Source organism: Rhamphochromis sp. 'chilingali', assembly GCF_963969265.1.
Source record: "Rhamphochromis sp. 'chilingali' genome assembly, chromosome: 7".
Classification (NCBI taxonomy): domain Eukaryota; kingdom Metazoa; phylum Chordata; class Actinopteri; order Cichliformes; family Cichlidae; genus Rhamphochromis; species Rhamphochromis sp. 'chilingali'.
In genome coordinates this window covers 38,468,041-38,495,401 of record NC_137934.1, presented here as the reverse complement: position 1 = coordinate 38,495,401, position 27,361 = coordinate 38,468,041, and the positions used below count along the sequence as shown (strand labels likewise).

The window sequence follows — 27,361 nt, the reverse complement described above, 5'->3', positions numbered from 1 at the left end:
CTTATAACCACAGACAGTTTATCAAATTGGCCAACAAACTCATCTCTGTCTGAATACGGTCTGCCTGCCGCTGTCTGTCTCTAAATTGTGTTTGTGCTCATCTGTCTCGAGGCTGTTTTGGAGCTGCCGCTTCTTTTCCTTTTTGTCTGGCTAGCATCCCTCTCTCACTCTCCATCTTCCTCTCCTTGCTCTTTGGCCTTCAGTCCTGCTGAACTACAGGAGATCAGCGCTGACTGACGCGCACAAGCACATCCAGCATGGATTGTGTGTCCAAACCTCTCCCAGCCGTGCAATTATGTCATTTTCTGCTCAGGGTTTCCCCTGAAATGACAATGTGGCTTGGCAGATTGTGGCATGAGAAAGTGATGACTGAATGTTTCAGGTTTTAGCAGCATGTGCTTCTTTAGTGTTATCGGCTGATTGCAGTGATGTCATGTGGTCAGCACTAGCCTGAAAGTTACAAATTACTGCTTTGACTCGTTTAGAATAGCTTAGAAAATGTATAAAATGTACTCACACTCACATTCTACTCTGGTGCTAGTACTGCATGTCCATTGTCTGCCATGGAGATGCTCAATAAATTTGAGTGGTATAAATGGATCCAGCTGGGCGAATTTGCAGCAAGACGTTGAAACAGACACACGTTTAATCGGTTTTCCTTGGAAAAGATAAAGCCAAGCAAACAGTGATGCACACTGAATAAATTCACAGGAAATGTTGAGTAATACTTTTATTTAAGAGCCCAAGAGCAGAGAATTAAGGAGAATTGACTTAATTAGCCTCTTCTTCCTTTTCTTTTAGGCTTGCATAAACTGTTGTTCTCGTTTATTCTTTAATTTTTATCTTTTGTGTTTTGTCCCCGGGTAACTCTGATTCACCATTCTTGTAAATTGAACGTGACTGTTCTCTCAGCCCCACATATCTGAACCCAACATATCCAGGCTTGGCTGTGATTGACAGCTGGCATAACAACAAAGGTGCTTCCCACTCATCCCGTTCATGGCCTCCAGATTTTAGGTCCAATCCTGTATTTTTCTGCAGAATTATACATCCTGTAAATAAAGTTCTTATTTTTGATCCCTCATAGCGCCAGGCTGGCCACAAAGAAACTTTGAGTCTATGATTTGTAAACTCCCCCCACTTGGGTTTTTGCAAGATTGGAGTAAAACCTGCTGGATGGCCGCCTGCTCTTATTACCTCTAGATTAGGTGGGCTTGAAGGTCTCTCTCCCTCTCTCTGCTATGCCAGAACAAGATAATGAAGATGTGAGGTAACATTTTGTGAGTCAGACTTATCCCTGGAAACACCAGGAAGGTTTTCATGGTAGAAATGGCTTCCAGCTGCTTTGATAATGCAGCTGCAGATTGTCAGTTGCTCCCATTCCAAAAGTTATTGCCCTGAAATGTCATGGCTCCCTCTGGTTTGGAAGTCGTCTTCAGCAGAACTTCAGAATGTCGAGCGTTATGCAAGTCATTGTTTTTACTGAGCCTACAGAAACAGATTGACGCGTTTGCTTCCTCCAGAATTTGCTATTTAAAGAGCATCGGCTTAGATGCACTTTACATCTTAAAAAGTTCAAGCCACTCAAACTCGACAGTCAGAAATGATGACCTCCACTCTTCCTTAGCTGGCTCTCTGTAGCACACTGCTTTCAAATTTAAAATCAGTCATTTACTGAACTTTCTTCAGCACTACTTTGCGATGCCTCACTCTACTTGAATAAGTTTACTGTTACTTTATTGGATTGTCTGACATTCTCTGCGAAGAAAGACCTGTGCAGGATTTGATGCTTGAGCTCTGCTTTAACATTCATGTGCTGAAGTGCTTACCTTTATAGAGCATTTGCAGCCAGGTATTACAAGCACAGTGCCAACCTGCTGACTCTTCTGCTGAAATTATTCTTTCGCACATTCAGGAGAAGAAATTGTCAAATTCTACTTATTTGGATCCTATCAGAGATCACCTGTCAGCTGAACAGTACAACCAGTACAGATTTTCTGTTGAGCTAGAGCTTTTGTGGATATCTTTTTTTTTTTTTTTTTAACCAGTGTTGCTTCTGTCTGATCCAAGCAGCCCTTGGTTTGTCATGAACCAGACGTAGATGAAGTAGAGAATGGTGGCGGAACCATTGATTCCATTGGCTCACTGCTCGTTTACTTAATGCGGCTTCATGTTGTGTTTAATTACATTTAGGACCCATGCGGGAGCGGCACTGGTGCCAAGTTGGTTTCTGAGCCAGTGCAGCCACAGAAGAGACGTCTCTCTCCTGGCTTGCATATTTCAAACGGCATTACACAGCTAAATGTCCTCCGAGTGACTGTGTATCTGCTCCAACTCCTTGAATGCAATTAAGCTCTTAATTTATTAGACAGCTTTGGAATGATGCCCTGATTAAAGAGGCCATACATTAACAGTCATTCAGTAGAAGTACATTAATGAATACAGTGAGTACTTTATAGGTGAACTTCCTCTCTTCCCCATTTGTGCCTCATTCCTGCATCTCATCTTTCTCTTTTTACCTGGCTCCCCCCGGAGGCTGAGCAGCGCCACTGCAGACTCTGCCAATAGTACCTGCGTAGCTGTAGTCACTGCATTGTGATCAGGACTGTTGAAGGCAGTTTGTCTGCTCCGGGGGTAAGAGCTGCTTGTTAGTAGTATTTGGGAAGCCTGGTGCGCTAGGGGACAAGAGAGGTCTGCAGAGCAGGTGGAGAAAAAGAGGCGAGAGCTACTTCATGTGGTACCAATAAGGATAAGATCACCAGAGATACTGGACTTCTGCTGATTGATGCTGGCTGCCGAAAGAGAGAAAGAGGAAGGAGGGTGGCCAGGAGGAGGGGGAATAATTGTGTGTGTTTACTTGCATATGAGAAGCTGGGGCATTTGGAAATTGTATTGTATGCATGCGTGTGTTGTCTCACCCAGCATGTGTGTCAGTCTATGATGTCAGTAGTCTCAGTCAGCACCACTGAAGGTGGCGTTACTGCTGATGTTTTGCCTCTGTCGTAGTGCCAGCTGCTGCTTCCCAAAGCAATTGGGACTCAGCGAGGAGGGGTTAACGAGTACAGGAGGCTGACAGACTCAAATGGGAGTGAGCCGGTGCTCACACAGTGACAGGAGGCAAGCTTCTTGAGAAATGTTTCTTTGATGTGTGCGCTTTGTCAGAAGCTCAGAGAGCAGAGAAGAGATAGTAAGACCAGATGGTTGAGGAGACAGGTGAGGAGAGCTCCCAGGTCAATGTTGGAGTCAGGACTAGAGTTAGATTTCCAAACATCGGCTTGTTTCATTCTTACCTTTTTCTTTCTAACTGAAGTTGGAGTGAGAAACGGAGAGTCTTTATTTCTTTTAGTCTCTCTTCATGTTTGCCATGCTGTGCCTGAGCTCTACTGAAGTTTATTTTTTTCCCCTCTTTGAAGCCGATCAGCTGACTGCAGATATCCCAAAATGCCCAGACACAGATCTGGAACAACATAAGACGGTTTTTCCTACAGCAAAAGGCGTTACAGCAATGTCTCCGTGTGTCATATAGTTTCATAGCTTGGTGGCATTGTGGACAAAAGCAAAGTGGGTTTTCCAGTGTGGTGGTGTATGCTTTCCCAACATATTTTAGTTTGAATGTGAATCTTTAAGCAAACACTGTTCAAAAGTGGGATGGTTAGTAGTACAAAACAAACATTCGAGGTGACTCAGCATTTTTGAGTAAGCTGTCACAAACTTGCTTACATTGTACAACTCACATTTCCTCCACAGGAAAAGTGAATATCTTAGTCCACTTATGCAATAAAGTAAAAGCAAGGTAAAGTTTGTGGTAAGTTTTACTAAAACTGTCGCACAAGTCGATCTGTTTGTACAAGTGTTTGCAAAATTCCCCCAACCCACACAAAATGTGTAAACTAACCTGTTTATTTTGTGTTTGGAAGCCATTTCAATCAATTCAGAAATTGTTTGCATGTTCATTCAAGTTATTGTAACAGCGTCGCCTTGGTCCCCGATTTGATATTTCATCTGCCTCGTTTGGTCTGTCGAGCATTCTTGGAATCTCATTCAATGAAACATTACAATTATCAGTCTGCAAGAGGAACTGCCACATCATGGCAAACAAAGTTTAAAATTCAGAAAGTAAACATGTTGATAATGCACACCTCTGAAGATGTTGTTTACATTAGAGTCATACCCCTCAAGGAGCTGCAGCAGATGCAGAAGCAGCTGGCTATTTTAGCCTTAATTTCACCCAATTTATTGAATCTGCTGAGTATCACACCTTCCTCAAGGGATTACTCCCTCCAAGTTCATCCACCTGTTTTATATTTGCAAAAACAAAAGTTCTTTGGGCTTCCCTGAGGTGTCAATACACTGAAAGCAGACTAATTCTGATTCATATGAAGCATTTAACCTTAACACTGCTCTACCAAAGAGTGCTGCCTGAGAGAGTCTGACCTCTGTTAGATTAATAGATGAAACTTGCATCTTGACTCTCTGGTTATGCCTTCTTCTTCTGCAATGGTCCAATGGCATCTAACTGGAGAATTATTGCCACCAGCTGTTAAATTTGACAAACTGACCAGTTCAATGAGTAGAAGTGAATAATTTGCCATTTTTTTCTTGATTTTTTTTTTTTTTTTTTGAATTGTCTACCCAAGTGTGTCTTATGGAAACTTGACCACTGCTCACATGAGTGTGTCTGGTTGCATTCCCCCGCAGAGGCCTTAAACATCTCTTTCCTTATCCTTAAAAGGGAACAGGAACAGAAGACGGTGGCTGCTAAATATGACACAAATCAAACCCCCGTTCCTTCATCTTTGGTCTTCAGTTTTGAGCTTGTGTCGACTAGATGACCTTAGCAGTTGAGCAGATTTTGCAAAAGCCTTATTGAAATTTCCTGCAGCCTGCTGTGATTGTAGCTGCCACACACTCTTTATTCCTTTTTTTCCACACACTTCGCCGCCCCCACCCCGTCTCTCTTTCCTGTTTGTTTACTTGCCCCCCGATGGGACGCGGTTTGCATTTACAGTGTGTTTTTCAGTGCTTCTACGCAAGTCTCCTCATTTGCGAGCGTGCGCCTCTTTTTTGCGACCAGGTCTTAACGGATGTCTGTTTTCCAGCATTCATATTGAAACGGGAGTTTCCCCGATGACGGCTCTCATTTTTTCTGGGTTACACTTTACGACTTCTCATCATGGACAAAGTTGCTGAAGGAAACCACAACAGATACAAATGTATGAGAGGCGGCAACTTTAAAGGAGCAAACTTCCCGCTTCCAAGAAAAAGAAAAGAGCGGGGGAGAAATGCTTTTAATTGGGAGCAGCGTGTGAGGTAAATGAGGGGATGTGAGGATTACTTCAACATGGGAAATGGTTGGCTTTTATGGAAATTTCTTAGGAAATGTCTCAAATTTGAGCTGCTGTGTAGCTTCATGTAGACTTGTTATTCATGATTAAATCTCAAAGTTCAACTCAAGAGAATCTGATCCTTTTTTAAGTTGTAGATTCCTACCCTAATTGGATGATCTTACATTTTTGAGGGGATTTTCCCTTCACAAAGTCATTCTTGCTGTTTAGGTCTGTGTTGGATTTTTTTTTTTTTTCATCTGGGATTACAAGAACAGCTTTAGCAAGCAGCGCTGTAGCAGTTGGTGTCTTTATATGGGCTGCTGCTGCATCTCCATTCGAGCCTTTTAGGACGAAAGACTTCATCTATGGCTGTCTATTAAAATCTGCATCAAATGCACCCACATCAAGAGCTGGTACTGCTGCCTGACTCTTAGTCAGAGAAGTCTGGAAGGAAATCTTGAAGATTGAAGGGCAAGGGTAAAGTTTGCAAGCTAGAGGGAAATCCTTGGCCCTGCATAGCCACTGATTCTTCTGTATAGTGCATGGGGCCAAGCACTTGGAGGCCAAATGTGATTCACATCTTTCATCTCTGGAGCCTGGTGAATGTGCAACAGCTGTCAAGACTTATCTGCATCTCAACAGACAAAGCTTCACTTATCAGTCAGCTTATGGGCTTTAATGAAAGATAAAGATTCTGTTAAGAGTTTTAGGCGACAATGCAAAGGATTGTATGACTTGCTGCCCTTCCAGGTTTGAAAGATTCAGTTAGGAAGTGAATTCACCTGTTCCTGCAAACATCTGGATCTGTGTTTTACACATCAAGGAAGACTTTTCAAATCTGTTCTGAGTTGTTTCAAATTTGTTTAGCAGTGTTCTAGTTTTCTGGGTGTTCATTAAATATTCTGTATAGAAACACAGAGTAGTTGTGCAGTCTGTCATTTTAAAATCAAATGCCAGCATCAGATAGAGAACTAGTATTAAGGATGAAGTGTGTGTTTGTGTGTTTGTGTGTTCGTGTCTGGGCCCGAATGTCAAACCTTGATGAAATATTTGTGCCTGAGCAGCAAAGATGTGCAAGGAATCCGAGTGTTTGAACATTATTCCCTGGCAGGCATTTACCACTTTTCTTGTAAAGTGTGAGGAGCAGAGCAGAACGCTGTTATAGGATGGATGGCGGGGAGGGGATCTCAGCACTGGTTTTGTGATTGAAGGCTATCACAGTCAGCAAGGTTCAAGTAGCCTTTAGAGCAAAGCCACAAAACTCAGCATCCCTTCCTTTCTGCCATTCAGTGTACAGTCTTTCTTAACTTTTCGACATCCCGTAACTAATGTTATGATTTGTTGGGATCCTGTGTGGTGTAACTAATGGGTCTAAAACAATACACACAAACTGACAGAGTGTTTGTTCTGTTGTTACAGATCTACACAGACTGGGCCAATCACTACCTGGCCAAGTCTGGCTGTCCGCGTCTCATCAAGGACCTGAGCCAGGATGTCACCGATGGAGTCCTGCTGGCACAGATCATCCAGATCATAGGTGAGCATCTGTGTGTGTTCTCTTTCAGTGTTTTAACTTAATCCACTTTTGTGCAGATCACAGTTAAAAAGGTAAAGTAGATACAGTCATGAAGAGACAGAAACACTGACTTCTCTCATACAAACAGTGTACAGTCTTGCTTTGAGTCTAACTTTCAATATTTAAAAAAAGAATATTAATGAAGTACAGATGGATGAAGCCCATGTATTACCAACAGAGTGTGTGTGTGTCTATAGTTTGCTCTGTTTGGTGGATGAATCGACCACCCACTCACTCACACAAACACACAGACACAGTATTTGAGCTTTGTTGTGGTGAGTTGGAGCGAAGCCGTTTCTCAGTCTGAAATTTGGGCCAAATCACAGCAGCTCTTTCTTGTTTTGGGTGCTGGGCAAACTATAAGAGCACAGATCTATAACTCACCCATGGGTGCAGAGGCATGTGTCTCCCATTGGAGTACAGAGAGTCTTTACTTCTCTCTCCCTCTCTTTTGGTCTCTTTTTTTCGTGCCTCATGTCTCTCTGGCTTGTTGCACCCTGCTTCTCTCCATCCTTGATTCCCTCACTCTGTTTTTTTCTCCTTCTGTTCCTGTTTTCATTTGACGACACCTTACTGTGTAACATGTGTGAGAGATTAGGATTAAATAGATGGAATAAAACTGCAGCTGCTGATATCGGTCATGATTTTTGCAGTCTCAGCAGAAATTGCACAGAGAAGGATTGACTGAAGACTGGCCAGTGATGTTGTTGCAGTGGGAGGCAAACAGTTTCCTGACACAAATAAATAGACCTCCTATAAATTTTGGGATAAGTGGATAAATTGGGTGGATCAGGTCAACTGACTGTTTCTATTTGGTTTTGTACTAACTTCAATTTCAGTTAAAATACAATTGTTATGAAGACTCAGAGTAAACCTCCTCCTCTAAGACCAAAATCCTTCCAGTAGTTTGAATAAAAGGTGATCCCAATCTAACATTACAGGGGTTCCTCCTTTGCCTGTTTTCCACCTTTGCACCAGGTTTCTTATTTTTTAAATTTAGATTTTTTTTCTTTTAATTAAATGTCAAAATACAAAAAAAGACACAAGAAAAAGTCAGACAAAGACATGGAGTGAGTATGTGGATCAGACACATCAAATGATTCTTTTCCTTTGTCTTTGGATAACAAATCATAAAAACAGTCCAGTTGCTTTTTTGGCATCTTACGTTTACAATTAACTCTACAAAAGCTTCTCAAAAGCAGAGGTGTCCATCATTTGTTCAGTGAGTTTTTAAGATTTGGAAATAATCTCAGAGTCTGGCACAAGTTACAAAACACACCATTGATGCTCTCACAACAAACCTATTCAGCTGCAGTAAGGCACCCCAGAGCCTTGCTGACATTGGTGGTCCACACAATCCCAAACATCTTCTCCAAAAAGGAAATACTTTGCAGCATTCCCAAAATGCATGCACATAAGTGCCTCTTTCAGTCCTTCATTTCCAGCATAAACCATCTTTAATCAAAACCATTTTATGTAAGGGAACGAGGATAGTAATATCAACTATTTTGTATTAAATAAATTCGCCTTTGGCTTCCCTGGCAAATTTCCGGCTTTTGGAAATAATGTTCTCCGATGACTCATCATGGAACGTGAAGGTTTTTTTCCCCCCAGGTTATCCTAAGACTGCTGATGTTCCTGTTTGTCCAGGGACACCTTTCATACCATGAGGATGCTTTGTGGTATATTGTTGGAAGTTGTAAATGACACAGCATTGGGATAGTTCCTCGATGCAGCTGGATATTTCTTCTTATATAATCCCTTATTTGTTGGCGTTTCCAAAAATTACCAGATCCCACCAAATTCTGTTTTTCCTTGAGTGTAATAAATAAAATAAAATCACCTTCTTTGAAGAAACCATCAGTTTTGACACAATTTCTTAACCACTGAGCCCCACAAATAGTCTGTTTATACCAATTCTTATTTTGGTATTAAACCACATAGAGGAGAGATTCTACATTTTTATACAATACATTATATTTGTTCACATTGTCATAAAATTAGGTTTACTCCTGCTTCATAGCTTGAGTTTATACTTATAAAGGAGTAAAGGGAGAGGGAAGTTCTCTTTCAATCAAGATCCAGTTCAAACTGAATTTTTCCCAGTCCAGTGTTTGGCCAGCTCTGCCATTTCGATGACGTGCTGTAGGATCCTACACGTGTGGCAGTGATAGACGTGCTAATTTTGTCCAGAGTTTCCTCCATTCCAAAGAAACTGTTTGATCGTATTATTATATCCAAATAACAACTGCTGCAGAATACACAGTGGATCCATGCCAGTTGTATAATTTATCTGTGGGGCTATAATCATCTTTCCTGTTTACCTTCCCCACAGTGTGAGTTGTATCCTGCTCTGATTATCCAAATTAACTTTTGATTTTATCTAATAGAATTTCTAAATTAGTGGCAATGATCTCTGAAATATTGGGATTTAATTTGATTCCCATGCATTTCATTCCTTTAGACAGCCATTTGAACTTCAATGAGGGCAATAAATTAAGGAAGCAAGCTGAAGATGTTGGCATGGCTTCTTTGGCTTATGGCATTTAATTTTGCAACCAGATTATTTAAAAATCCACCTCCAATAATCCTAATAGAGAACAGGAGCATCATTGCACCAGGTTTCTTGACATTTGGCTTTGTGGTGTTTGCATAATCTTGCTGACAGACAGACAAAGAGCAGTAAAAACATACCACCGCCTCAGCTTTGACTTAGCAGAGCGAGAAGGGACCAAGTAACCAAGCTGTTTTCACACACACATGTCAGGACATTTTTAAAGGATCATCTATCAAAGACGCTGACAAACAGTGCCATCCTGACGTTGTTCAGCTTATGCATTATTTTGGACGGCAGTAACACATGTAGTGTTGAATGAGCTGCTTATAAGCCTGTATTCGGTTAGACCCTGAACACAGGGCAGGACTTCAGCAGCCAAATGCAGTCCCTGCTGCCATGCTAGCTGCTGGTAGTAAATTCCTCCCAAACTGACAACTGGCTAAGCTGCCTGAAACCACACAGTAATAATGAGTAATTCATCACATTTTTCAAGTAAGTTACCCAGCAGTGGCTCTTATATAATAAAGTATTAGCATCTTTCAGACACTTTTCTCTCACACAGTCTTTTTCTTCTTCTGGCATCTGTCATAGCTTGCTCTCTCCTTTTTTCTCCATCTTCATCAGTTTGGCAAAACTTTGTGTGGGACTCTCTCTCCTTTCTTTTAAACACACACACAGACACACACATGCACACACACTTTCTTGTCTATGTGCTTAGTTTCTTCCTTTCTGCAGTCTGTCTCACTAAATCTTCTCCTGTCTCACTTCCTTACTCTCACATTCACGCCAGCGTCTCTCCCTCTCTCCCCCTTTCTCCCACACACACACACACAGATTGAAACTTTACCCCTCCTGCAGACAATGAGGCCAAGCTGGCCTGTCAGTAACTCTCTGGCGGCAGCTGACGAATTAGGTAGCTTTGCTTCCCAGACCTCTCCGGAGTTGATCTGCACCTTAACTCGCGCATGTGCGCTCACGCACTCACTCATGCACTCTCCAGCGCTAATCTCAGAGTTTTCCTGCTGTATTTTTTACCTTGAACTCAAAAGTCCCTGGATGTCAGGATGTTAAATTTCAGTATGGGTCTACTGTAAAAATCTCATGTCTTCATTTCCTTTCTCATGCAGCGAATGAGAAGGTGGAGGATATCAATAGCAGCCCCAGGAGCCAGTCGCAAATGGTGAGTGCATTTTAGCCTAACTCTTATATTGTTTTAAAGCACTGTTGCATGAGAGCGGCTTGTTAATGAAGAGTATTTATCTGGTAAGACAGATTTGGCAGCATTTAGGAGATGCCCTCATCAACAGCGACTGACAGCATTATAAACCTGTGGATATAAATATATTAACAGAGACAGTGTTGTCATGAGCAGCTCTCACTTCTATTTGGATTTAAGTGATCAAGAGCTAAGATAAAGTAATGGTTTCATATATTATTTGAGTGAGAAAAAGTTACATTGTATAAAGTACTCACACTTGGTTTGAGTTTGCAATCTGTTGGTTTTGTGCTGATTTTTAAATGCAGACTGACTAGTTAGCAGTAGTAGTAAAACTGATTCAACTAGTTCCCTTTATAATACGCTTTGCTGTTGGCAATTCTTTCACCACCTCTTGTATATGCAAAGTCTCACTTCTCCTGAACCCAGCCACAGATTTCTAGCAGTAAATAAGAGTCATATATGATCAGAGCCCCTCATGACTCTTGTTTTTCTGGTCAGAAAGATGGTGATGACCACTTTAACCGCAGTTGACCAACTGACCAAAAACAGTTTCATCTTGGACTTCTTTGCCATTTTGAAAAATCTGTATTTCTGGCTGCTCTGCGGCTGAGTGGTGTTGGCAGTGTCGTGTTTCCCCTCTGTTAATGAGATGACGGCTGCATAACCGCTGATTTTCGTCACTGTGAGATAATTACCCCTCACTTTAACCAGAGTTGACTAAGTGTTTATGTAGTGTTGGTTTGCCCTTGGCATCTGCCCTCCTGCCATTAAAAGTGACTAAAGCAGTTTTAGCTGCTCTGGCTTGCTTTCTTAATAAAACACTGGGGGCGACGAGTGTGTTTGGTCCCAACGGCGTGTGTCCTCTGTGTGTCAACCTTTGTCATAGGTGTACCACAGTGTCTCTTTGTGCTATTTTCTCATATGGATCAATTTTAACAGATGGACTTCCACACAAGGCAAGAACATTTATTTGATAAAATCACTGTTTCTTCCCAAAAGCATCCCATTACCAGAATGAACCGAAACATATTTCTACAACTTGTTTCACACAGCAGTTTTCAGCTGTTCCATGGTGAGTCCAGCTGTGGTGAAAGCAGACTGTGCACTATGTTGGAAAAACAAGTTTAAAGAACCAGGAAGGAAGAAAACGTTAGAGTCATCAAGACCTTGCAGACCCCTAATGTGTGTGAGAGTTCACTGTGTTAAAACCTGCAAAAATAAAACTCTTGCAAATGTATTTTTCTTGTCACATAAAATGATTCTAGTCCTGCCTGGAAACAGCTGAATCCAGACTCTTGCACTGGTCACTAAGGGCAAGCTTCTGCAGCAATGCAAGTATGTTTCTCGATACGCCAGCGTTCGCTCCGGGTGTTTGTGTGTGTTCGTGCAGTTTGCTCTTTGTCCCAGTCGCTTACTAAGCCCATTGATCCACCACCTGCTCTGACTGCAGAGGGTCTGGCCAGCTTGGGAAAAAGAAGTTTGAGGAAGCACAGTTGCTTATAGAGTGAGTGAGAAAGGAAGGAAATATCTGTCACGCACATACAAACAACTCTACAACGATGCAGCCAACTAGCAGTGTTTGAAGGTTTTTACAATGGCAGATACTGTAAAATAGCAGCTTGCTAATTAGGATATGTGAAATCATGTTAATCTTACATTTAAATTACGTGTTAAGCACAAAGCACTCTAAGCACCAATGTGTGTAAAGTGAAGCAGGAGTCTGTTAAGTTCACGCTAACCTTCATGGTCAGGTGGATGCAGCTTCTATGATTTTGTCTTTCTTTTCATGTACAGTTAAATTTTCAGGTCCCGTTTCAGATTGTAAAAGACTCAAAGTATTGTGAAACAACGCTAATAATCAGTTCTTACTTCATTAAAACTTTATGAAAAATAAAGTTAATTAAAGCTGCAAGCAGCGTTATGAGGGCCCTCGCACCCCCGGCGCGTCGAGCCACGCCCAACACCTGAAACCAGCACGTCCGATCTGATGTCACATTGATGGAATTCATGCATTTAACCACCAGCTAACATTTCATCTCATTCATTCATGATTAGTTAGGCGTCCCACTAGGTGGCGCTCTATTACTGACAAATGGCATAACAAACATTTCCGAGCTCGAGTCTCATCACGCCTATGACCTTTGGGAGAGATTGAACATTGTGTTTTTGATTGACAGCAGATTACTGCTTTTTGGCGAGTGATTGAAACCACGTGCCGCCATTACCACCCCGTTTCCCTGAACGCAAAAAGCTTCGCAATTTAACATCACAAAGGTCTTTAGATTCCACACACTGGAGATCGCATCAATCTGATGAAATCCCTTGGAGGAGTTCGTCAAAGAACGGTGCCTGAAAAGAGGGGAAATTGTTGCCAAAATTGCACATTAATTTTAAAATGGCTGACTTCCTGTTGGATTTGGGATATTGCTCCAAGAGACTTTTTTGTACATCTTAATATCTTCCATAAGCTTACCAGGTTTCAGACTCATACATAAAACACAGAGCAGGGGCTGTGGTTTTGAAATTTTGTAGGGGGCGCTGTGGAGCCATTTTGGGATATTCAATGAAAATGATCACATAGCAAAAAAGCCCTCATCACATTGGAGGTATGCACCAAATTTCAAGACTTTTTAAACTTTCCAAGCCCCTGAAAACCCACTTCATTGTTCATGGTGAACAGCGTTGCCACCAGGGTGCGCCGTTCAGTTTAAAGTCACAATTTTCGCACTAAAGCATCATGAAGGACTGATTGTGATATTCACCGCTTTTGAGGTGGCCACGATGAACCTGTGAAAATCAGTACAACAAAATTAAAGCCATGATATTTCCTGTTGCCACTAGGTGGCGCTGTGCGTATTCCCGACAATGGGCACATCAATCCGTTCAGGGCGGGTCTGACATCATGCCTGTAAAGTCTGGTACTGATCAGACTGGATTTCATTGAGTTATACCAATTTGTTTCTTCATGGCGTGACATCAAAGTTCGCCATTCTGCTGGGGTCACACCCTTTCGCGAAAACTCAGTTTTCACTGTAACCCAAGACCAACTTCTTAAGGCTTTCCTGGAGAAATTTGAGGCTGCAGATGTCACCCATCACAATACTGTACCCCAAAGTGTAAAACATGACATTTCCTGTTCCCACTAGGTGGCGCTGTCCCTGATGTCAAATATGGCAGTTGAAATATGTTCAGGGGTGGAGCCTTATCATATGTGTTCACTTTGGTCAAGGTCAGAAAATGTATGACAAAATGAGAGGCAATAAGATTTTCATGGCGAGACATCGAAATTCGCCATGGCGCCACGGCCTCACCATATTGTGAAAACTCAAAAGCTCCGCAATTTAACATGGCCCAGGTGTGTAGTTGACACTGACCAAAGATGAAGCTTATACGACCAAATCCCAAGGAGGAGTTCGAAAAAGTTCGAGGCATGGAACTGGCAAAATTAGAGCCAAAATGTCACCTTCACGTCCAAATGGCGGACTTCCTGTTGGGTTTGCGTCAATGGGCCCACAGACTTTTGTTCGTCTTGGCATGATACACATGTGTGCCAAATTTCATACATGTAGCTCAAACGATGTGGTCGTAGGGCTGCATTTAACAAGGCATAGGTGGCGCTGTAGAGCCATTTCCCAGTGCTCATATGTAAAACCATTAAAATACACAATTTTTCACCAGACCTGGCATGTGTGCAAAATTTCATGAGTTTTTGACCATGTTTAGGCCCTCGGAAAGGCCGTTGTTTTGCCTGAATAATAATAAGAAGAAGAAACGGAGCAGATACAATAGGGCCTTCGCACTCTCGGTGCTCGGGCCCTAAAAACAGAAGTCACAGTCTAATGTGTGTGTTCACGTAGCAGTGATCAAGTCCAGGTTTGCCCATTGGCTGCTTTATGTTTTGTCTGTATGAACATGATCCCAGATTGCAAACTGCTTTTGCCTTGGCTTCACCAAATGAACTGTATTACCCTAAGAGATAAATGTGATAACACTTGAACATATGGTGGCTTTCCGAGAGCAAAACAATGTTGTTTGGGTTGCCTATCCTGCGAGCTCGACCACTAACATTAATTTGAAACATAAGTTACTCACTGACAACTTTTCCCCATATCAAGCTATTTTTTTCCTCACTCTTGGCTGTGTATTTATGACATGAGCTGTGAATTTTGGAAATCTGCCACTGGCCACCTTACACCTGGAGCTTAAACGCCTTGGCCAGAGACATGACAGTAGCAACAGCTGTCAGTGGAGGGACAGATGAGTCTGATTTACTTCCTCTGCACAGCTTTTCCCCCTCATTTGGGACTTTAGGCGGTGATCCTGGAGTCACAAGCCTGTTTCTCTAACTGGTAGGTCGCTGGCGCTCTGTCGAGTGGAGCGAGGCCAACTGAGCAGCTGCTGGAAGATGATGAACAGAAACCAGCACGACATCAGCATCTGCAAGCTCGTCTGCTAATCTACATACATAATGCGCTCTTTTTTTCCCCTCTAAATCCTTGTTCACAATACAAAAAGGGCCACAGGTCAGTTGAAATCCAGTCACTTCCAGCAGTTTTTTGTTTTGTTACAAACAAAAAATGTTGATATTTATTTGGTCTTTGAAGTGAATTGTGTAAAATGTGCGTTTCATAGTTATCTTCTACAAACAGTCAGTACAGTCCAGTCATTTTCCCCCTTCTCATGTTATTTCATGCAAGCATGCTTTATCATACAAGTGAAGGGTAAAATTTAAAGTATATTCCATTGAGTATAGATTTCACAGTCTTTGCGTTTCGTGTTGACCTCTCACACTTAGCTAGCCAGCACACTGTGGAAGTCCCTTTCCATCGCCCCTGAGTTCTTGGCCCTTATAATTACAAGACTAAAGGGTATTACCTTTGACTGCTCATGGGCTTGTGGGATAATATGCTGAAGAACAGTGGAAGTATGAATTATTAGAAACTCTTTTCAAGTTCTCTTCACTGGTCTAATTTGCTCTCATTAAGAACAATATGTTAAAGAGTCTGATCTTTGATCGCCTTACTAATACAGTGTATAACAAAAGCCTCCATTTATCTCATGCATAACACTGAAATGGAGATGGAAATAGCACAGCTGAAGCACAGTTAAGCTTAACCTTTTAAATAATACACTTGAAGTTATAGTTACACTTATTCTCATGTCTCTTATATCCTCTTTTAGATGCTTTGATCCTGGACTTAATCATTTTAATAATGCATACAGATTCCTTTTTGTCACTTGCAGGTGAAGCGAAAGCAAATTATATCAGACCTCTACTGTGGCCACATCTGTACTGTAAAACAAATGCTTCCAGGAATGGAAAACAGTTTTCTTGTTTGTTAATATGTTAGTTAATACAGAGTAGTGCTAGGCTACCTGACCATACCATCCACTACTGTATCCAGCGGGCTACTGATTTCAGCCTCAGAAGGAACATCTGCAGCCACTACAGTACCCAGCAAAGATAATGAGAGATTGTAACAACTGGGTTTTAATACTAAGAGGCTGTCAACCCAACAAAGTGCACTTTAGTTTCTTTGTTAACCTGTTTTCTGCTTTGTGATAACAATAGAGAGTAGAAACTGAAGGTTTGGGAATTACCAGTTTCGTTTTTCCCACTATAGTCTTCACCCCAGTATACTTGTAGTGAATTGAATGCTCTTTTCATTTTTGAATCTGGGAGACATCTATCTGCTAAATGCCTGTGATGTCAAGCTGTAAATGCATTCTGTGGATTAAAGGGCTCACACAGGGTTTTTGGTCATCTCCCTCACCTGCAGCATGCGCTGCTCTCCCTCTGTCATGTAAAACCTCATGCCCCCTGACAGTGCAGTTTCTCATAATTGTACAGACATCTAAAGAAATTAGATGCACACCCAGGTTTTTGAATTGAGCGAGAGATTCTCTTTTTTTTTTCCCCAAAATTATTTCTCAGAAGAATCGAGCTCAAACACGAGAACGGCAGGCGAGGGATGGCAGAAGAGGCCCATTCAGCAGAAAATATTAAAGCCTTGCAACACTAATCCACTTCATTATAGACAGACATCATTAGCAAACCACTGAGTGCTTCCTTGCAATACGGATGGACTGTGCAGTTTGACTTTCTCAGGGAGTGTGTGTGTGTGTGTGTGTGGCTTCCAGCGACCTCAGCAATGGATGTCAGGAGAAAACAAACATGAATGAATACAAAGATGCTGAGCTGCTGCATCAGTCAGGAGAAGGTTGTCCGGGCCCTGGTAGGAAAGATTCCATCAAACAACTCACCAAGCTAATCAACTCGTTCGTACTGCTTTTCATTTGAGCTATTGACTTTTCAAGTGTGTCGTGGATCATGTTTAGACTGGCTATTGGCAGCTCTGGACCTCCCTCAATATTTTTAGTTTTCACAATGCAAATTTTTCTCTTTTGATTAATTTGAAGTGATTGCGTCAAACTGCAGTACACAGTCAGATTTTACTGCACTGCATGTCTGCTAGAATACAGTGCATTTCACTCTTCAGGAAAAAGAAATCTGATGTGATATAAAAAGGCTGCTACTCAGACAATTTTTGTCTTTTTGCTTGTCATTTTTTAAAGTGCTTTAAAAAGCACAATATATTGTGAGGGAATGTAAGCTCCTCTGACTGGTATCTGAAGTACTGTTTCTATTTAGTGATGTGCAACAGACATTTGCAATTTTTTAATTACATAAAAACAAATCATAACCATGAGATTTCTGTGCTGTTAACCTTTAAAGAGTGCTCAGTTTGAAGTAAACACAACAGCTTAAGTTAGTCAAATGTTCAGCTTAAATGTCGTGGCGAACATGCTCAGAATGGCTACACTATAGTAGAAAAGTTGCTTCCTTACATTTCTTAATAAATAATAAATTCTTGATGCACTAACACATACACTGTCTAGCTGAAGCTGGTTTGCTCAAAGTATTTGGTCATTAACTAAAGTATTAGACAAAATAACATTATTAGCTGAGTGCTGCTAGATGAGCAGTTAAAAGATAATGATAGTTTTTAACTAACTACCCACTCATCCAATCACTGATGCATTTCGGTACCCAGAACAATACTGCTTGCATGGCACAAATCTATGCAGTCAGTGACTACAAATCTTATAAATGAACCAGATATGATTTGATCAGCATAGTTATTTACAAATGTATACTTTGAGCGTTTTAGCCTTTCTCTCATGATTAGACTGGGTGTGTGCTGCAATTCAGGGTTAACTGCATCTAGGGTTTCTTGGAGACTATAAAAGTCCACCAGTTTCATCTGGGCTCCATCTGTTGGCAGCTTGCACACCAGCCAGACGCGAGGACGAACAGCACGAGTCGCTCAGTGGCATTATCTTCACTGGCCTGACGCTTCGTCGTCGGCACAGCTCGCTATTAATCTCTGGATCACTGTACAGGGTGCACACTCAACTAGAAGCTAACATTTGCTGGAACTACATTTGATATTTGAAATATTGTGTTTCAGAGTGGCATTGATCAGTGGGAAAAATCACTACTGTAATTTTGATCAGCAGTAGTGAACTAACTAATCATCATCACACAGCTGTGCAACACATGCTTCTACTGTGATGGGCCATCAAAGCCAAAACAAAGTCACACACGTGACGCAGAGCTTGTATAGAAACCTCTCAACCCGGTTTCACAGCAAAACATGTATTAGAGATGCCGGTCCACCGTGTCCATTTCACGCTTTGCCTCTTCAAAATATAAAGCAGATACGAATGCAGAAGCTGCATTACCAGCAGGGGGAGATATATTTAAAGCCACAAAGTCGATAGTGAGCAAAAAACATGAAGTACAGTCCACGCCTTTAATCGTCAGAGTCCATTAAGCAAGGGAGCTAATATGTCTGTTTAAACACTTTCCTGTGATTATTTTCATGTTGGCTTGAAATAAAATATCTCCCTCAGCTGTTGCCACTGAAACTTACTGCAACTGCTACTGCCTATTACATGCTTTGTTGTGATATCGGGTTGAACCTCTGGGTATTTGCGCCACTTATAATTTTAGAGGCATCTTTTGGTGTTTCCTAATCTTTATAATTCATCTATGTAACGAGCTAATTTTGTCGTGTTCATGTGGACGTCTGAGGAATTGTTTAGCTTTTAGCAAAGTATACATTCACAGAACTAGAAATCTAGTAAGAGCAGGTCTTTATAAGTGAAATAGTGAAAATCTGCAATCTATTTCAGGATGACTAAATCAAAAATAAACTCGGGACCAAAGGTCTAAGTTTGATCTAATTTTTACTGGATCAGGTGCAGAGACCCAAATGCCCCAGCATCTGTGCTTTGATGAACAATATTTGCTTATCTATCTCTGCTCTTTATATGTGTTGAAGCATCCATGTGGCATATGTCTTTTTCTCTGTTGTTTTCTGGGCATCGACGGACCCCCTCACATGGTTGTGGTATAAATGGAGCACCTTGGGGCTCGTTACAAGCTCACTTGTCTCAATTGGAAGCTTTTAATCACTCATTATAGCTGAATGGTATCGGCAAATGTTCTGTAAGGGAGCGAAGAGCTGGCTTGTTAAATGGGCACAGTGAAGCACTGCTAAACTTTGATCTGCCTCAGTTTGTTTCACTGTGAAATACCAGCTGCAACCCTTCTCGACCGACCCGTATTCCCTGTGATTGTTTCAGTTTGGGAATAGCTGTCCTCTACCGATTCACTCACCCTGTCCTTAACCTGTTTTTTGCTTGCATGGGTTTCTTTAATGCTTTTTTTCTCGTGTCACTCTTCAATCTGTCTTATTCTGTACGTTTATACCATATGACTCACTGCCAACCTTCAGCTTGTGCTGTTACAGTAGCTTCCCTCATCCACCTCCCTGCCCTCAGTGACCCTTGGCACCTTCCCCAGCCACGGGCTGCATGACTTTGGATGTGTCACTGCTGCAAATGGTCCTTAAGCATCATTTTCATTCCTAGCTGCCTGAACAGAAAGTGGCTAGCTTGTAGTATGCTCAGCCTTGCAAAGGAAAAAGGAAAAACTGTGTTTCACGTGTTTACAGAGTCAAAATTCATGATTTTAGCAGTAGTTTTGCATGGGAGTCATGTGATTCCTATGTTTTCATTCCACTGGCTTTACACAATTAAAAGTAGTGCCCACTCACTGCTTGTACAAGGGAATATTTAAATGTCTTAGCAGTTCTTTGTGATTACAGCTGATTTATCACAAAGTCTGTTCAACAAAGGACCTACTATAACATGTCACATCTCTGCAGATTATTGGGGTTTAACCACAAATGTGTACACCCAGCTTTTGGTTCCTAAACAGCCGCACTGTGCTTGTCCTTATTAACCAGTGAAACAGAAAACAAAAAACAAAAACAAAAAAAAAAAAAAAAAAAAACAGGACCTGCTGTAAGTGGTGTTATAGTTCAAGGAATTTAAAGTAAAAATTTATGGCCACATTCTGACCACTCCAGCAGACTAAATCATATCTGACATTCAACATCTGTGAAAGGCTGCTGTAAAATCTGCAGCACTGTTTTATCTTCTGTGGCGGGTGAGAAGAGAGAAGATGCTGCGGCGTGACTTCTGCAGCCTTGAGAAGAGTTTCTCAAACCACTATTTTAGGTTCAGAAGCAAAAACACAGCCTTATTGTTGGTACTCGCTTTTTAAGACTCCTGTAAGACTTCTGGCATCACAACTTACTAAGTGGGACCCATTTACATATGTTTTAGGCCAATGAATTATTCCCATTATTATTTTTCTTCTATAGGTTGTTTTATTGTGTTGTCATAAATAGTTATATGTATCAGTCTTTAGAGATATTTGAAATGATTTAAATGAGGACAGGATTAAACGAGATAAGTAACAGAAAGGACATCTAATATGGTGTGCATAATAAAGTAAAACAGACACATTGAATGTGGCGAGTTAGAAGCAGCTTACAGACAGAGCTTTGAGGCATTTTACTGAAGGACAGAACTCTCTCAGCTGATGGAGCAGAAAGAGTGGGTGAGAGAGTGAGTGAATGGCAGCATATTTCACTCCTGCATCACTGCTGCTCAGCAGGTTATACAAACACAGGCCTAATAAGTGAGCATCTTAACCTCACTGACCCTTGCAGGAGAAACAGCCTCAGCCATGACTGGCAGACAAATCTGTCACCTGTCAACAGTAATACCATCCATCATGTTGGTGCCGTTTACCTTCTTAGAGCAGGACTGCAACAGTGAATATGAGGAAGACAAAGGACATACCTGGCGTCAGCCTAAAAGCCAACAAGAAATACTTGTCTTCTAGTCTGTGACAAACACCCTCCGCTCCTCTGCCCTCTTCTGTGTTTGCTTACTCTCTTACACAACAAGAATACTTCTGTTTCTTCTGTCACTCGCTGACAGAGTTATTTGCAAAACCATCAGCTGGGAAGAGGTTAAGTGAGATTGGTTATCTTGATGCCATTCAGTATGTTTAAAAGGTGTGCTCCATTAACCAAATAATGTCACTCCACTGCTTTTCAGCTGGGACTAAAACTCGGAATATTTTAGTCTCGGCTTTGATTAGATTTTTGACTCTTCTTTTTAAAATTCATCTCTTCTTAGTTTATAGGATTATAAACAATTTTTTTGTTGTTTCTTTAGCTGATCAGCCATTTTTGGAGAAGTTCTTGGATATTTGCATTCAAAATAAAAGAACTCGCTGATTCTTTCCTGATGTCACTGATGTACAATTAGAGTTTGTCCAACTGTAGCTCAGACTGAGCCGTGCCCAAAATGAAAGAAAATAAAAGGGAGAACAGACGGATAAAGGGGGACAGATGAAATGACAGTAGGAGCAATCTTTGTGTGTGCATTGCATCACTGTTGTAATATTTTTTTTATTACTCCATCATTGACTGAAGCGATAATGAGTTTTGACTCAAACAGCGAAAACGGATTTAAAGGGATTAGGCCAGACATTGATGAAGAGACTTTTTTATCCATAAAACATCTTTGTCTGCCTTGCTTTCACTCTCTCACACATGCAGACACACACCCCGTGTGTGCAGCAGATGCACAAAGCCACATGGAAGACCTCCAAGTTATTTGATGCTGTAAACACTGGAAAATGCGCCACCATATTTAATTGAGACATCCATAGATATAGGTTTGTGCTGGCACACACATGTTGATTATACATCATGTGTGTTTACGTGCTGACTGAGCTAGCGCTGCATCATCTTCAAAGGATTTTGCTAAAGCTATATAGTTTTATTTACAGGAATATGAGGTACGATGTGATAAAAATCAGGAACCACTTGAATTGAATGATTTCAGTTTGGTTTTCTTGTGTTAGAAAAGTTTTATGACACAGAGCTTCATAACATTTAGGCTGCTGTGAATACAAAACATCACCTCTGTAAGCCTGAGTGAGCTGGATAAATCTGGGTGTGTGAGGTTCACTCTTATGGTGATTTAAAAAATGAGCAACAACCACAGATCTTCAGCTACAGCAGAGAAGGATTTCAGACAGGGTAAGGGATTATGGCGACTGATGTTGTGATCAATATTGCACCAAATGGTTCTTCAGCCAGTACCAGATGAGAGGAAAAATTTCCTTTGCTGTGGGTTTTGACATGATGAGCGATGATCCCTGGATTATGAGACAGAATGCTTTAACCCAGCCTGCTCTTTGCCCATCAGCTACACTAAAGTTCTGTTTCATTTTATCCGTTTTGATTCATTGTCTGTCAGCAGCTGCCTGCTGTGGATGCGTTGATAGTGACAAGATGGGGGTTTAGGACAACACCAGTGGAAGATAGAGTGTCAGACCCTAAATCTGATGAAGGGAGTTGATGCAGAGGTCACGGACAGCAAGAGAACTGGTTTATTTGAAAGAAAGGCTGAGTGGCTCTAAATCCTGAATGTGTGGTGAACCACTCTAACCCGTAGTATCCTTCAGGCCTTGGCTTTTTATGGGGGGGAAAAGAAAAATCATGTTTAATTCTGCTTGCTAGACGTTTGGACTACAAGTGGCCTCTAGAGAGCACAGGGATTTGGCTTTTTATCCATGTAAACCTTTAGATTTCAAAGCAGCAGTGATTAATAAAGTATGTTCTGGCTGTAAAAAGTATCACAACTATGTGTTGTCTCCACAAGTGAGGAGTTCTGCCTCATTAGGTTTCATGTGCCAAGAGGAATTAATAGGTACAAAAACAGTCTTTATCTTTTGCCATGTGGGGTGATTGGAAGAAGAGAGATGAACTTTGATACAGGGATTTCTGAGGCAGAGCTAATTTTGTTTAGCTCTAGTTGGTATCGATTTTGGTCTTTTAGAGAAAAGTCTTAAAAGGGTGGCGCAGTGGTTTGTGTCTGCAGGATTTATTTGGATACACCTGAGTCATCAGTCAACTTTCATTACCGTGTTGGGGCAAAAAAAGAATCTCAGCGTCCTTACCCGAGGCTAGCGCGCCGGCAGGGCCTGCCAAGCGGGAGACGGAGGTCGGCGTGCTGTCCGGTCCGGCCTCTCTGCCACTAGACGCCAGCGTGCTGTTCGGTCCTGCCCGCCTGCCGAGCCGCCGGGGAGCCTCGGCTCATTGCCGCCGCTGGACACGAGGGCGGATGGACACCTCCCTGTCGCTGGGCCGGGGCGCTGATTGCCTCTCCCGATTTCCTGCCGCGGGGGTAAGATTCGCCGGCCTCAGTCGGGTATGTGGCGGGGCGTGGTCTACGGTGCAGCTGCTGCAGTGGGCCGGACGCACCTGGGCCACATCCGCAATCACGCCTCTCCGGCTTAAACTTGTATGGCCTTACTTTTGTGCCACTATTCTGAGCGCACGTAAAAAAAAAAAAAAAAAATTGCAGGTGCAAGTGTTGCATTTTGAGAAATTTATTTTGAGCGAAGAAAAGCTCAATTTGAGTGAACAAAATGTATTTCAGTGTTTGCTATTATCCATACACACACACAATAGCAGCCCCTCTCACCCAGTTTTTGCATTTTCATTTTTATGTTTGTTTGTTTGTTTGTTTGTTTGTTTGTTTGTTTGTTTGTTTGTTTGTTTGTTTGTTTGTTTGTTTGTTTGTTTGTTTTTGTAACAGTATAAATAATGAAAGGTGGTGGATTAGCCAATTGGTCATGATCAACTCTGGGCTTGACCAATTACAATACATCCCTATTGAGGGGGAAAGGAACGTGATTGGTCCCGTACTTCAGCTAGAATGAAAAAAGGCACAAAGCTGTTCTTCTCTCATTCTCTCCCCCTCCCTCTCCTGTTGCTACTTCTATCATGAAACTGATCAGTCAGCTGATCGGCTTTTCTGCCAGAAGTCCCGTCTCTCTTGTTTATCGCCCACTTTGCGCCAGAAAGAGGAAATGCTGCACTAAACAACAGCAGCACGTTCAAGCTTGATCAGCTGTTGTTAGAATTTATTTAATATTACTTTCTAGTATCACAGGTGATGGCAGCTACATTGTAGCCACAGCCACCCTGGGGCGCACTGACAGAGGCGAGGCTGCCGGACACTGGCGCCACCGGGCCCTCTGACCACCACCAGTAGGCAACGGGTGACGTGTCTTGCCCAAGGACACAACGACCGATTGTGGCACAAATATAACGGTGTAGAGAAAGAGTTGAACGCACACGGGCAGAAATGTTGATAGCGCGAGCAACACATGCAAAAAACTGAGGGGCTGCTGTTGTGTGTGTGGATAATAGCAAACACTGAAATACATTTTTTGAACGCAGCAATGAATTTTTATTCACTCAAATTGAGCTTTTCTTCGCTCAAAATAAATTTCTCATCAAAATGCAACACTTGCACCTGCAAATTTTTTTTTTTACATGCGCTCAATTTTTATTTATTTTTTTTACGTGCGCTCAGAATAGGGCACAAAAATAACGCCATAAACTTGGTGCTCTGACTGTTGTAGGTTGTTGTTGTTGGTATATGTCCGACTGTGAGCTGCAGAGCTGCAGCCGAGGGTGTGAACAGCAACCGTGAATAAATATGTGGTCGGCTCCGTCACTCTCCTGACACAACGCACAAACAAGAGCCTCTATTAAATCTCCCAGTGCTGCGATGGCCAGGATTGCAATTATGTTTCCATGTAGGTGTGGAATAACATAAATATATATAATAAATAATAAGGATTCATATAATGATTACTGGCTTCAAAATAAAATGGTTTAAAAACAAAAGCTATAACTCTACTGAATCATGCCAAAACTTCACAAAATGGCTCTGTTTGTGAAGCTTGAGTCATCTGTGTTTTTGAAAAACGGACTGAAGGATGTAAGGTGGCATTTATTTTCCAGTGGAGATGTAGCATTTTAAGTAAAACCCTTCAATTACTTAGCAGTGCTCATGGGCTACAAAGCGCTAACGCCTGGTTTTCCAGTCTTGTCTTGAAGAAGGTTGTTTTCTGTCCCGTAGAAAGTGATAATTGAGGTGTTTGGCTCATTTGTATTTGACAGTTGCAATATAAGGGATAACACTTTCCAATTCCAACCATCATACATCAGTCACTTGATACTTTTAGAGAGGTCCAACGTGCTCCAGTTCACTTTTCATATGTAAGATGGGACTTCGGGGAATTGAACTGAAAACATGTACAGTAGATGTAGCCAACATCTAATGTTTGTCTTACTGAGTCTTACTGGAGTAGAAAGAATAGGAGAATGTACCACTGTAGAGTTGAATTTCTATAACTTTGCTTTTTAAACTGAAAATTTTAAGCAAAGACAAGATTTTTAACACAAGTACTATTAAATATTATTTTTATTTTGTGGTTAGAAAAATTCACAGGGTGTTTTAATGGAAGAAAGAACACCTCAAGACAAAAAGTCTCTAAACTGTTTGTGTAGTTTTGATTTATATGAAAAAGCAGTAGCCATAAAGTCCTCAAGTGAACATTTTTTTGTTTGTTTTGTGGTTGTTTTTATTTTAAGATGCTATTAAGGATAAAAAGGTGACACATGACACAACAATGCCACATTCATCACAGATACGGCATTAAAAGCAGCCCTTTGTTGTAACATCTTTTAGAGCTTTCAATACCCCACCATGATAGGAAACGTCTGGCGTATTTCAACCTGGTTTATTTAACATTAATAGCCTGTCTAATACGGCACAAAGTCTCATTCAAACTTTGCACTCTTCACCTGTGTTTGGGGAAATAAGGAAATCTGGTAACTGGAATGACTTTTGTGCCAACTGTATAAAGGATCTGCATGTTTCCGATTGAGTAATTGCTATCTACACTCACTACATATATGATGATGGCTGCCTGTAATGAGGGGTGGCAGTCAAATGGTATGCTACATTTCCCTAAGTATGTTAGTGGGGGAGCCAGGGCTGCTCTTAGTCACTGATTCTGTTCATTATTTCTATGGATAGAATTTCTAAGTGGGGACAAGGGCCAGAAAACTTCCACTTTGGTGGCCCTTGGTCTCATCTCTACTTTGTGTAAATCTTGTGGTTGTGCGGACTTCATCAGATGGTGGCCTCTAGCTTTCACTGGAGCAGTTTTCAGCAGCAGCAATGACAATTAGCACCTCCGAGTTTGAGGCAATGGTTGTCAGCCATTAAAGGGAAAAAACACTGACAGTGACAGTCTGGCGACCTGTCCAGGGTGTACCCTGCCTCCAGCCCTAGCTGGGATAGGCTCCAGCGCCCCCTGTGACCCTGAAAAGGATAAGCGGAAGTGAATGGATGAATGGACACTGACACTTGGGGTCAGGGACAGGTTTCTGCCCCAAATGGAGAAGTTTAAAATATCTCTGGGTTCACGGATGAGGGGAGAAGGGAGCAGGAGATTGATAGATGGATTTAGGCTTCACCAGTCCATCATGACAAAGAGACATCTGAGCACTTCATTATTTCTGTGACGTATATGATCATTGCAGAGGCCTTTGTATCACATGGACAAAATTTGAAACTGTTCTCTCCATATTTAGCAGGTTAGGGTTTTGTAATACAAATGCAAATAAAATGAGTGTAGCTCATTTGTGTTCCTTTGGCTTTACCTCAGCATCCAATGATTTTATACAAGACAGTGTAAGACAGGTGTACCAGGGAGTCCTCATCCTCAGAAAGGATGAAACTTGCATAAGTCGTCTTTGCCCTGCTGCCCATGTTACAGAGAATCAGGAATTTTGATTCGGACTGTGACGCTGTAAATGAAATGTAGCTTAATTCAAAGTTATTCATCGCAGAAACTTAACAGCACCCCTCATTCCTCCTTCCTCTCGTGTGTGTGTTTTACATGTGCACTCCTGTCACCCCTCAATATGTGCTCCCCTTTTTCTGCTTAAAGTATTTCATGATTTAGTAAAGTGTGCCTCATCATAATGCCCCATTTTCAAATGGCTTTTAATGGCTTATGTGGATCTGTGTGATGCCAGGATGTGTAGGAAAAATAAATTATGTCGGTTTCTCTAGAGGCTGTTACAGGATGCCACAAAGCCAATCCACCCACCAAACTAGCAGTTAAACATCGCCAGGACCCTGTGGAACATTAATGCTCCAGCCGTCATCAACGCCTTCAATCATTATTCCCCTTGTTTACGTCATTTTGCAGTTAATGCAGACTAAAAACAAACAGCGGTTATGTCTAAAAGTCTCAGAATTCATAGTTGGTTCACCACTTGAAGTCACAGAGGATAACAGCACAGGCTTGTTTCTGTGATGCTTTAAAAGCTGGCAGATCTGTCTCCAACTAAAGAGATTTACTGCATGTTTAT

At 41.6% G+C, this 27,361-nt stretch overlaps 1 protein-coding gene across 9 annotated transcripts in view; it reads left to right on the top strand.

Annotated features, from left to right (window-relative positions):
- Positions 1 to 27,361, top strand: part of nav3 (neuron navigator 3) — a 403,657-nt gene that overhangs the window by 265,779 nt on the left and 110,517 nt on the right. For all 9 annotated transcript variants that reach the window (XM_080886470.1, XM_080886471.1, XM_080886472.1 and 6 more), the window contains 2 exons: positions 6,747 to 6,864; positions 10,588 to 10,640. In XM_080886470.1, coding sequence (XP_080742596.1) covers positions 6,747 to 6,864; positions 10,588 to 10,640 — 171 coding nt within the window. The remainder of the gene's footprint in view (positions 1 to 6,746; positions 6,865 to 10,587; positions 10,641 to 27,361) is intronic.